General features: G+C 33.8%; 1 protein-coding gene across 4 annotated transcripts; it reads right to left on the reverse strand.

Annotated features, from left to right (window-relative positions):
* Nucleotides 1-6,022: 6,022 nt before the first annotated feature.
* On the reverse strand, nt 6,023-12,466 carry LOC106765811 (protein FAR1-RELATED SEQUENCE 6). Of its 4 annotated transcripts, XM_022783177.1 has the most exons (4): nt 12,219-12,466; nt 11,999-12,028; nt 11,660-11,751; nt 6,023-9,411 (listed from the first exon to the last, which is right to left on the reverse strand). In XM_022783177.1, the coding sequence occupies exon 4, from the start codon at nt 9,409-9,411 to the stop codon at nt 7,414-7,416; it is 1,998 nt and encodes a 665-aa protein (XP_022638898.1). In that variant the 5' UTR covers nt 11,660-11,751; nt 11,999-12,028; nt 12,219-12,466; the 3' UTR covers nt 6,023-7,413. The 4 variants fall into 4 exon arrangements, with proteins under 4 accessions (XP_022638898.1, XP_022638899.1, XP_014506038.1 ...); XM_022783178.1 differs by lacking the exon at nt 11,660-11,751 and having other exon boundaries at nt 6,023-8,665; XM_014650552.2 differs by lacking the exon at nt 11,660-11,751 and having other exon boundaries at nt 12,219-12,465.
* Between the last annotated feature and the right edge of the window lie 1,262 nt (nt 12,467-13,728).

The raw sequence follows: 13,728 nt of genomic DNA on the forward strand, positions 1-13,728 counted from the left end.
GTAAAATACAAGTGAGAGGAGTGTTGAATGATTGCTTCTAGTGGAGAAGTCTGAGTGAATGAATGTGTTATGATTTATGTCTCCCTTGGGTCTCTTTATATAGGCTTGATTGAGCTTGGACTATGAATATTCTGTGGATAAGATCTTTTATCTTATATATTCCAAATAATTAAAATATTTAGATAGTTATAAAAATATATAGACGATCTTTTCTATTGATATTTCTATATTTAATTAATTATCTTTAAAATACCAAGTGAGTTGTCTCTTAAATTCCATTTATGCCCTTCTTAATTTTCCAAAATTGCAGAGAAGCCTAGAAATTTCCTCTATTTACACTTTAGCCCTTTCTCTCTTTTTCAAAATTGCAATTCAAACTTTAATTCCAGATGCGTCAACAAACATTAGACTATCCAAAATAATTTGTGCAATTAAAAATCACATTTTAAGCCTCTTTAATTCTCAAACCCAATAAAGTCAATCATCATAAATCTTATTCAAATAAATCATTTAAGCAATATAATTCCTCTAAAACTATGCCATTAAATCTAAAATGTAGGCATAAATATGCACTCACCAAGTACGTTGACGTCTTTGTCACGCAAGTGAACCTATACACAACTAATGATGTAGTTATGTGTAGAGTTTTGCTACAACTCTAAAGGGGGAAACACTAAATTGGTTCACCAACTTGCCTCCATTCTCTAAAGACTGTTTCAACACCCTAACATTGCATTTTGGAATGTAGTTTGCCATTGATTGGCCACATCATCTGACATCTCTAGCACTTGTGAATATAAGGCAAGAAAATGGGGAGTCCCTACGTGCCTTCATGGAAGCATTCAATAATGTCATTTTTAATATTAGGAATCTCAACCTTAAGGTAGCCTTGAATCACATGGTCATGACATTGAGGTCAGGACCTTTTGCTAATAACTATGTATAACTTCAACTGTCAATTTGGATGATTTAAGGTAGTGGGTTGCTAAGTTCATGTAGCTTGAGGAATTGAGGGACTTCAGAAACAAAGTGAGGGCAAATCCAATACTTAGTGAGAAGAAGACCTCAGATTGAGATGGTGGAGGTAAAGGGACATTTAACTGGAGGAAGCCTAAACGTACTCAATTTTAATGATACACTTCTCTCAATGTCTCAAGATGTCGAGCGTTGGATGAGGCATTGCTAGTAGACCTCATGCCCCCCCAAGAAATTACAAACACCACTAAATGCAAATATGAAGAAGCACTATAAATATCATCGTAACTATGGGCATGCCATTGATGAGTATGAAACCCTTAAGAATAAAATAAAGGAGCTTACCTAAGCTTATTGACTTAAACGGTCATTAGGAGGGATGATATTGGCGGTTCAAGCATTAACCGAGGAGGTACAATGATATGAGAGAAGGTCATTGATGAAGTTACGAGAAACACTAGAAGAGGGGGTTGAAAAATGTTTCTACATAACTTTTTGAGGCTAACATATTGATCGTGATTTGGATGATCCTCATGAGCTAATTGGCACTTACCTTATAAATGTTATTTTGTTTAACACATTTATAATTCTGATTTTAGCTCATCCTTCTAGTGTTTAGGATTGAGTAAATCTTAGTAGAGGTGTCGTGAGTTAAAGGTGTGTATGTCGAGAAATTGGTTTCCACATAGGATGATTGTTTATAAACTAAAGCATAACATACAAAAGTTTTATATTAGTTCACTCAATTGAGATACATCTACTTCTCCTCTAAAATATCTTAGAGGGTTTCATTATATTTTCAATGAAGTACATTTGAGTATTCTAACTATTTCTGGTATCGTTAGAAGTTTCCATTATCCTCTAAATACATCGTCTATTTGAGTTTAACTCACTCTTGATTGTCGTTGTCAACCCAGTAACCATTATTACTGTGACCTTGACCAAGTTTCACCAACTCTTGGTTGTGTAGTATTCTTCACAACTCCTGGCATCCCTAGACATTCCTGGTATCCACCAAATACACTTGTCTAGTGGAGTTTCACCCACTCCTAATTTCCACTAGACAACCTGTCTAACTATTGTTTAACTTTACCAATTTAAACGTAAGAGTTTTACCTACTTCTGGTTTTCACTAGACAACTTGTCTAGTTATCGTTTAACTTCTTAGAGTTAAACGTAAAGTGTTTTAATTCTCTTCAGAATTTACAATCAAAAGATTGATTACAAGTTCTTAGACGATAACTCTCGCAAAAAGGATATATGTTCTATACAAATCAATTTATCAGACATATTAGTTATTTTTCTCTCTTCTATTTTCTTACAACAATAAGCTTATATATCAATGAAGCTTTAAGAGTGATTATTTTCTTGAGCTCTTCACTTTCTTTCTTTTCTTGTATGAGAGGATTTGACTCTAATAACTAAGAGAGATTTCTTGATCCTTCCATAAGGATGGTTTTTCTTTATATTCCTTAATTCCTCATTTTCGTCTAGCTCGTGTAAATAGTTTAAGTTTTTCTAACAGACGCGTTTATCACGATGTTTTCCAACACATCGTTTGAGAATTTCCAGCATGCTTTCTGAAGGCACCGTCTGACACTTTTATCAATTGAAGCATATGGAGAGTTTATTATCGTCCAACATTACAAGACTCTTATTGACACGTTTGGTGGTGGATCTTGTTTACCACATGCGTTTAGCAAGATTTTTATTTGATATGAGTTTTTGGATTTTGACATGTTCTTCTAAACACATCTTTTCAGTCTTTCTATTTTTCCATATATGCTTAGAGTCTGTTTGATCATTCTTTAGTGATGTTTACTTATTGATGTATTTCTTAGAAAATTGTTTAAAGATGCTATTTAAAAAATTATTTGTTCATGGTAGTCTTGTTTCCCCATTTGTGTTGTGATTCTTAGAAGACTAACACTTCGTCAACCATTTTTTGTTGATCTATTGGATGTATTAAGCTTAGCTGACTTTTGGCTTTTCCCTTTAACAACCTTTCTTTTCTTCCTAATGTCATTAGTTGTGTAACTTTTCTTGCTATTGAGTTCTTATAATTTGCTTATAACATGCTTCAGATTTTTAGTGTTTTGTTATATACTATTGTGTCCTATTCCTTGTTTTAACTATTTGGGAATCTAAGACTACACTCAAGACTACTTCGTTTATTATTGTTTGTTAAACTTCAAAACCAAATATGTTGTAGACTAGCTTGTCTTAACAATTGAAACCGAGAGAGAAATCATAAGGATGAAAGGGTAGAGTTGTCGCATTACAAAGAGAAGCGTGCTGACAATAAGCTCTCGCTTAGGGGAACCATCAACATCATATTAAGAGGGTTTGTTGAAGGAGGGTCATCGACGTGAACCAGAAAAAGGAACCTCAGAGCGAATGTAATGTCCAGGAACTATAAGAGAAAGAGGATACCTCTTATCACCTTTACAAATGCTAACTTCCAAGGTGTTGATCCTAAGTGGAATGACCTCGTGGTTATTACAATGGAGATTAAGAACTTCCCTATCGAGAAGATCCTGGTGGACCAAGGCAGTTAGATGGATATACTATACTAGAAGACGTATAAGAAGTTACAGTTGCTAGAAGAAGTTATGGCCTTATATGAGCCCATAGTCGGCTTTTCAAGGGAAATGGTCAATACCGTGAGGTATATTGACTTGCATAGCACTTTTGTGAAGGGAGGCCTAACGAAGATTATACATATTCAATATTTTGTGGTGGATGCTAGCACATCGTACAAAATCCAATTGGGACAACCATCGCTCAACTTATTTGGCACATTTGTACCCAATCCCCACATAACAATGAAATTCCCCTCATCATCACACGACATCATCGCGGTCCATGAAGACCAAACGACAACATACGAGTTCTACATTGCTAGTTTGCGTTTACCAATACCACATGTTAGTATTAACAATGTTGAAAAGGAAAGTATGGTTGGCATGATCATTGAAGGTAAAAACCTTGATCCCATAGTAGGTAGTGATGCTAGAGGAGGCCAATTATTATTACGAGGTCATGCCCTTCAACCTCATGAATGTTGGAGTGACATATCAACTACTTATTGATAGGGTTTTCAGACATTTGATCGGCAAAAACATCAAATTATATATGGATGACATGGCGCTAAAGTCCCCTACCCTTTCTAGCATGCAAAGGATTTATCTAATGTTTTCTCAACTTTGAAGACGTATAACCTACGCCTTAACCCAGAGAAATGTGTATTATTTGGGGGTAGATAGAGGCAAATTCCTCGGATTTATGTTGACACACATGGGAATAAAGGCAAATCCTGAAAAGTGTTAAGCAATAATTGATATGACAAGTACAAAAAATGTAAAGGAGGTGAAACATCTAATTTGATGGTTAAAGACCGTTTAAATTTCATGCCAAGGTTAGTAGATAAAACAAAGCCGATGATAAGGTTGTTGAAGAAGTCTGCAAAGTTTGCTTGAGATGATAAATGCTAGGATAGGTTCGAGCATATCAAGAAAGCGTTAACATCTCCACCGATTTATAACAAATGTGGAAAGAAGACGAGGTGCATCTATATATCGACCTGAGAGTTTTTCACAAGGTGAACATAGAAGGAGACCAACGACATAAACTCGTAGAAGTAGTCGCCCTGAAGAAGTTGGGGAATTACATGATGTTGATGTTCATGAGGAGCATGAAGATATTATTGAGTAGCAGGATGATGTTGTTAAGCAACACGATGATGTTGTTCAAGAACAAGATAAAGTAGGCGGATTTTTACAAGATCCACATGATACATCACTTTTGAAGAGCTATGCGAATCATGTTGTATATGCGTTGTGGCAGGACCAGGTTAGTACAATACTTGAATTTTAATGTCTGATGAGTTCTTTGAACTTTATATCTAATTGTTTTATGGATATCTAACTCTTTTACAAGTTATGCATATATTGCATTTTGATTTCCTTTATTTTTTCATTATTGACCAACCTTTAATTAATTTTTTTGTAGAGTTGGATTTATGACCACTTTCCTAGGTTGGGAATGAGACATCTATTGCCAACTTATCATAAAGATAGCCCTTGTGTTTCACGTTGGGTGATATGGATACAGATTTCCAGCCTACTTGAGGCTATAACACATTTAGATGGACTCACATATGATAGGTTGATCTGGTGCCCATATCAATCACATCGGGCTAGTCATGCATATATGGTCTTCAATATGTTTTTTGGCTAAATCAGAGTCGGTATGATGGTTCGCCTGTTAAGACAATTTTGAAAAAAGCAACCGATCCCGTGATCACCAAATGTTATTCCAAAGGCTGACATAATAACCATTGATGATTGTTGGTTTCACTTAGCAGATCACGTGTTAGTGAATGTCACACCAACGTCATCTCCATCTCTTTTATTTAGAGATACATGTAGTGGTTTAGAAGAGTAGCTCACCTCCTTGTAATACCTCAACAAATTATTAAAAAAAATCAACAAATGAAAAAAAGAAACTTAAATAAATCATTAAATTTTGAAATTCGATTAAGGTAGTAACTAGATTCCGAAATTCGATTAATGACTTAACCGAATTCGAAAAACAAGTTAAAGACTTAATCAAATTTCAAAATTTAGTGACTTTGTTAATCAGATTTCAAAATCTGGTGACATTGTTTAGTGAATATTGAAAACCTATTAAGGACTTAATCGAATTTTCAAATATGGTAATTTTGTTAACCAAATTTTGAAAATCGAATTTCAAAAATTATTTGGATTTCGAGACTAACTGAATTTAGAAACCAAATTTATAATGTCACTAAATTTTTAAATTTGATTTAAGAAGTTATTAAATTTTGAACTTTAATTTATGATATCATTAAATTTCAAAATCCGATTAAATACTCAATTAATTTCAAAATCTAATTAAGATATCATCTTTAAAATTCGGTATTTTTCTAAATTGGATTTCTAAATCGGATGTCAAAATTCGGTTTGGAAACTTCAAATTGGGCTGCGTGGTGCATTGGGACCACACACGTGAATCATTTCTCCCTTTGTATTGACTGACTACTTTGTCCTTTCCCAATTCAACAATGTTCCCAAAGCAAGTAAACTTCGCACCCTCTTTTCAATGTCCTCATTCAATCCATGAAGGAAATATGCAAAATATTATTGTTCAAGAATCTTGGGGATTTGAGCGATCAAGCATTTAAAATCCTTATTATATTTGTTGAACATCGCTAGTTTGCCGAAGTGCAGTTAGCTGATTATAAGCATTCCCTTCAGCTAACCAACCATATATATCTAGCAAGGCTTGTTTGAATTTCTCCCACAATAAATCTTCTTCGTCACTCAACAAGGAATTGAAGAAGTGTATGGTTCCTCCCTCCATACATAACCGGACCAATTGGTTCAAACTTGATCGCTGGTCTCTTGAACCCTGTTGGATCCTCTCAAGTGGACATGGGTAGTTCCACCTTTGTTACTGATTAACGGAATTCATCAAGTGCATCACCTTGTAATTTCTTTAAAAGCCTCGATGATTGCTACCTCTTGTCGTCTTTAGTGACTTCGCTCCTCCCTCTGGGGATTTTTCTGTTGAATATTTCATGGAATATTTCAAGCTAGTCTCTTTTAGGTGTGGGAGGAGATTATGTTGTTGTATCTTAGTTTTGGTGGGAAAAGGTTGTGGAGAGTGCGGCCTCTCGAAATACCTCAAATGTAATTGTTGTTCTTGTCTATTTCCCTACTACATTAGTAAGAAATAGATCTTCATTGAATAAGAAGTATCTCTTTCTTTCTGTATAGTATTAAATACTGGACTTATCACTCTATAACTAATTTTGCCAGCTCAACATTACCTTTTTGTTTTCTAGACAATCCACTCTTTGCCTTTGTGGTTGCCTCTTGGACTCTCCTTTCTTCTGGCCAATACTTCCTTCTTGATACCCATCAGGCCGTATGTAACTTGATGTGAAAGTAATCTTATTTTCTAAATGACTGGTAGTATCAATATGCTAGTCATAGACAAAATCAAAGTATGCAATCTTATTTTCTCAATGACTGGTAGTATCATTATTTAGTAGTTTTAAAAATCGTTTTGAAATGGAGCCTAAAGCTGACTCACTGGGGGAAAAAAAATCTCCAAGAACATATACAAACTAGCAAAGTTCTCAGGGAATCTGTATGAAGCAACTGCTGATGAATGGTTGATGATTATAATTATGCCTAATACAATTTAAAGGTGAAAAGCTAGAGTGCTTACTTATGTCTTAGTATCAACAGATCCAAAATCATTTAAAAGAAAAAGTATGGAATTGCCATTTCATTTTATACAATCATCAGTACCACAAAATCTTGAATAAACCAAGCACATGAAGATTATAAACAGTCAATTAGGAGTAAAATCGTTATAAGTGGGGAATGAGGATCTTGTATTGATTAGTTACATTGAGTTACTATCCTCTATATCAAACTTATCTAGCAACTCTTCCAATTCCTTTAGAGCAACCATATAATGCTCCTGTGACTGTGCCCCTACTTCTAACACTGGAAGAGCACTGTTAAACAGATGGGTATACAAGTGCACAGGGTTGTAGGTATCAGTATTACTAGGAGCATGGAATTGATTACACGAATGCTTGAAATCCCTCGTCCAACGGCGTAGGATGTACCGAGATGGGATTTCCTCAACGCCATTATAATTGAGAACATTCAATGCATGCCTGCACAGATATCCTTTGTAATTGAGCAAACTGCAAATGCATCGAATATCCAATTTTGTAGTCTCATATAAAACTTCAAAACTTTTAACTCCCTTCTCACTCCCCTCAACTTCAACTCTTTCTTTCACAATGTATGTTATTATAGATCCGTTGACATTAACCTGTCTTGTGTTGAAGCAAGAATACATGCCCTCAACCTCTACTTGAAACTTTTTAAAGATTTCTTCTGTGTACACCTTTGAGAGTTGGGCCTCATAATTACATCTCGTTTTGAATTCAAAGCTTGCTTTTCTATTCTCCAAATCTGCCATGGCTTCTTTCATGTGCTTCCTGTGCAGAGCTAAGTCATACTTGTCAAGGAATTCCTTAAAGGATGTGTGTTTATGCACATAACGATCAAAAAATGCAGTCAGACCCTCATTTTCTTTAGTTGAGATCAGTCCTATCAAAGAAACATCTTTTAGGTAAACAGGGACCCATAGATGCCGATCCTTATACAATGTCTGAAGCCACTTGTTATCTCCCAGTCCATGACATTTTATCATATCAGCCCAAGAAGATTCAAACTCAACTATCTTTAATGACTCGTATATAGCATTATACATCTGTCTTCTGATTGCTACGTATCCTTGCAACCCTCCCAACTTTTCTGGAACTCTTTCTATGATATACTGCAAAGAATAACAATGACGAGCATGAGGGAAAACCTGAGCAACTGCCATTTGCAATGGCTTGCACTGGTCAGTAATAACAACATGTGGAGGACGACCAAGCATACACTTAAGCCATGCCTTGAATATCCATCCGAAATAATCCACTGATTCATGTCCAAGGAAGCCACAGCCCAATAATACAGAATGTCCATGATGGTTTACACCAACAAACGATATCAAAGGGATCTCATATTTGTTTGCCAAACAAGTTGTGTCTATTGTAACTGTGTCATTAAAGTAATTATAAGCAATCCTTGACCTGGAATCAGCCCAGAAAACATTTTTTAGGTGCCCATCATTATCAATATCAAACAAGTAAAAGAAATTTGGATCAGTCAACTTCATTCGACAAAAATAATTATATATAGCACTGGAATCCCCTTCTCTAAGTTCCAAATATTTAAATTTATCAAAATTGGTGTCATGGCTTTCTTCAGAATTTGAGTAACCATTGTAATCAACATCCATGACAGTTGTTCGATACAACTTGATGGTGTGTACTTCTGTTACTGGCTCTGGAGGTGGTTGTGATTTGCTGGCTTCAAGGACCATCTTCTTGTGTGACTTATAAAATTGTTTGCTCTGTGGACTATGGTTGTGTTGAAGCTCAACTTCCACTATTCTCCATCTCCTGGACTCAACCATTCTAATCACTATCATTGCAGGACAACCAGTTCTTGTTTCTGGTCTTGGATTATTGGCTTCACTTTTTTTCTTAAAACCAGCACTACTGCAGCTAAGTTTTGCCCTATAGCGCTCTTTTTTCTTTGATCTAAACCATGAATTGCTAACTCTGATTCCAAAGCCTTGTTCCTTTGCATGGATATTGTAGAAGTTGTAAACTTCCTCAAAGGAATCAAACTCTAGACCCACTGTTGGAACTGGAGGGTTTTTTGGTTTTGAATTTAAAGATTCAAGCCCGTGTTCTACTACAGAAGAGCCTTCAACATCAACATCATCGCTTTCATCAAAAAATGGCTCACTATTCAGACAAACTTCTTCCATCTAAAATAAAATAAAGTGAATTTAAGAAAACTGATCATCAATAAAGGCTACAATCATACCATGTGTCTTTGGGAATAAATGCATAAAAAATGTTTTGTATTGACAAAGAAAAATTAATAAACAAAGAAAGATGAAAAGTACATATGCGTGGAAATTAATATATCCTCTCATAAAGGGAAATGTGTGAAATAGGGAGCCACTAGAAAATTGAATAAAACAAGGTCACCCATTTTGTTTATCTGAAACAAAAGCTCATATCCCAAACATGTTAAAGGGGAAAAAGATACGGAAAGTGAAACCATTCAGCAATAAAAAGTAATGGTGTTGACTACATATTGTCACAAAATTTTAGCTTAATATCATTTACCAAAACTGTGAGCCATGGAAACTACTCTACAAGTTGGATAGGATAGGAGACCCCCACACACAACCAATGCTCTGCAAAACCTTGGAAGGATTGTTCTGGAGCAAAATGCGCACATAACAAAACAGGAATAAAGGGACTTGCTTCTGAACTAAACCAATCACACAACAGACATGCCTCTAGAGAGGGGGGTGTGAGACCTATGAATATGTTAATCTTATTGAGTGTCACTGCATAACTAAAATACTTGATCTTAAAGAAAGCTTTGGTACTTTCCAATAGGTTTGTCAAAAGAACGAGTGAGTTTGTTATTGACTTATTGCACAAATATGCACTCTCATGGATTCAGATATGAACACTTTGTCTTGCTACATTTCATATACACACGTACGGACATACATACAAATAATTGGTGGCTGCAAACACTGTCAATTTTAAATCTCTTCTTTCCCTTTTATCTGGTTTCTCTTCTCTCTATTCTCCATTTGCTCCTTTTTGTTATAAATCTCTCTCTATGTTTCTTTTCTTTTCCTTTAGTTTTTTATTCAGTTTGTCAACATCTATTTTCTTCAGTTTTTTCAACATGTTTTTTTTTTCATTTTTTTTCTCATTTTCTTGATCCATTTTTTTAACTTCATCTCCTTCTCATTTCTTCTAGGATTTCTTTAGTTGTGTGCTGTTTATCTTTCCTTGTTAGTTTTGTTGAGACTTTGATGATTCTATTTCTTAGAATATATTGCTAACTTTTTTTATCTTGATATGTGTTATTATTTTCTATAGTTTATTACATTTACTATTTAGCAGATATTTGTGTGTCTTTTATATATTTCTTTTCATTCAACTATCGTGCTTCCTCTATTTGTCTGTAATGCTATCCACCATATTATATGGTGGACAAGCTTCCGCAATTGACAACATTGATGTATGAACATATCTATGTTACACTTTTGACTATTTTAGTAAAAAGATTTAAGAGGATACAAAGCATGTGAAAAATCCAATTCATGAAAAGTAAATTGCTGTTCAGCACCATGACTTAAATATTCGTTCAAAGTACACTCTACAATCTAATTACTAAAAAGACATAGAATTAGGTAAGAACACACCAGTGTCTGCATAAAACAAGCATAAATATTTTTATAAATGTTTTCCGAAAGTGGAAGGGCTAAATGCCTAAAAGTCCTCTTCTGCTGCTTAAGGTTAAGTACAAAGTCCAATGCAGTACTGTCATCAAATTAAAAATTTCTCAAAGATTAGAAGGCAGATACAAAGCTTTGGCAATGGCATATTTTGCCATTAAGATTTCAACTAGATAATACAAATAGTAAGAAAATATGCTAGACACATCATGATATAGTACAATCAAAGCTCATCAAGCAATCAGGGATATAAGATGTTATCTATAAAGCACAAAGACAGAGACATATCAATGTCAACATTGCAAGTCCCAACAATCAACAAAATATACAAGAGGAAAAGGATGAGTGTTGTTTTTGGAAAAAAGAATAAAGAGAACAATACCCCCATTAAATATAAAGGAGACTTGTTAACTACACAAACGTTTGGGTGCTTAGAATATATGGGACGGTAAGGTTAATTATATACATCTAAATCTCTCCGACTATACAATGATGGGAATCTCATCCATTGCAATTATATTGAAAAAAATACACACTAGCAATTTCAATGCCAATTTTCCACCGAAGAATCAAACACAACCAATTTCACTTGCAATTCTGCACTGAAGAGGTAATATAAGAAGGTTATTTGGTTGGGAACTTGCTTTGACAACTCACCACCTTGACTGTTTTAAGGATTAAAAAACACACAGTCAACAACTTTTACTCAATTTAACATATCTAGGGTGAGGGCGAGCCCTGTTACCTTTATGACCAGGTTGTCACGGCTTTGAATTCAAAAACAATTTCTTTGCACAAGCAAGGGGAAGAAGGTTGTGTACAATAACCCTCACACCTCTGCAAATCCAGGAGCCTCACTCACAGTTAGTTAGTTTAGTATGTCTGGTGCATAAAGCCTCAAATTTAGAAGTTCTAGAGTAAAAAAGTTAAAGTGGCTAGTTTATTGTGCCTACGCTTGTGCTTTATCAAAATAAAATGTCTAAACCGTTTGATCAGGCCACCTTGAACCTAATTTTCCCTGTGTTAAGTAGTACAATCATAAGAAACAAAAATAGAGAACAACTAGTGGTGAATGAGAAACAACCTTTGAAGACGACGACAACAACTACTTCCCCTGTAAAATCAAAGGCAATTATAACATCAAACAGTACTAAAGAAAAACACACTCGGTGATTTTGCGGTGAGGGTGTGAAACGCTCATGCACACATCAAATAGAGAATTGAAAATCATGAAGAAATATTAGGAGTGAGTGCGCAGTGAACATTGTGAGAAGCTGAATAGGTCTGTGAATTGAAAAAAATACCTATTTTGATATCGGTTGGGTTTTACGAGCATCACACTACGGTTGCGGTGGCTGTGGCACGGTCAGCGCTGCTACTTGACGGTGGCAAAATAAGCATGCTCATCATTTCCCACTCCCATCATCTTTTTTTATTTCACAATGCATTAATTTAAAGGGAAATGACCCTCTCAGTTCAGTTCTCACCTCATTTGTTCTTTTCTTTTACAGAGACCAATAGCATCTTGGAGCCATTCTAGTTAAGTTGAACAGAAAATGAACTGAACTGTTACTCACACAAAACTTCATTCTTCAAATATTTAATGTACTATTAATAAATATGAACTTGAGAATAGCAAATATTTGTGTTAATTATGTTTTATATCCAAAGTTTTTGTCCATTGAAAAACTTGTTTAACTTTTTTAGGAGAAGAGTGAATTGAAATATAACATGTAATTAAACAATAACCTTTTAATGAATTGACTATTAACTAAATTAAGCATATAAAAACAAGTTTTATACCCTTCCAAGATGTTTTAGATAATTTGATATATTACATCATTTAATTAAATTGGATATATATATATATATATATATATATATATATATATATATTGTCAATTAGTATCTAAGAGTATTTTGCACTAAATTATATATATTTTGGTATAAGGAAAGAATAAGATGACATAGATAGACACAACAAGAAACACTAAAATCATAAACTAATTTTTAAATTCTACAATGCTTATAGAGAAAATAGTTTTCTTTTAATTATATTAAAGTTTTTGGAATGAAATATGTTTTGTATAAATGATATAATGAGATGACTCTTAAAGAGATAGTACTATTATGAAATAATATTAGATGGTGTATTAAAAAGTGATTATATTTTGAGACTATCATGATTTTGATAGTATCAAATTTACATAAAGATAGATATTTAGTGATGAAAGTTGAAGGAGGTTTTTGTATGTGGTGTGCAGTGTGAAAAAAAAAATTATAAAAGTAACCTTCTTCATATCTAAGATGGACTTTAGTCCAAATATATATAACTGTAGTTTTCGATAGACAAGAGTGAGTTATGATAAGTGCAATATCTTTAAGTCTATTCAATATGAGTTTTCTATAAGTAGAGTTGTCTATGTTTTGAATAAGTCGTGAAGGATGAATTAAAATGGTTGTGTTGTGTGATAGACGTTTGATTCTTGATGTGAATTATTGATTTGTTAATTTGAGTTGATGATGATAATATTATATGTAATATGTTTTAATTTCATTAGATTATTAGATTAGAGGAATGGTGTAATTTGGGATTATTATATCATGTATACAAACTAATATAAGTACAATGTGTAAGATGAATATTTGGATAAGAATAATGATTTATTTTATTTTGAATTATCTTTTATAAATATTATATATATATATATATATATATATATAAATTTAATTTCTATTTTAATTATATAACCTTTGTTCATTTTGATGGATTTATGATATAGTGAATAGTATAATGTTTAGAGTGTTAGACAA

This window comes from Vigna radiata, chromosome 7 (assembly GCF_000741045.1).
Source record: "Vigna radiata var. radiata cultivar VC1973A chromosome 7, Vradiata_ver6, whole genome shotgun sequence".
In the NCBI taxonomy this organism is placed as follows: Eukaryota; Viridiplantae; Streptophyta; class Magnoliopsida; order Fabales; family Fabaceae; genus Vigna; species Vigna radiata.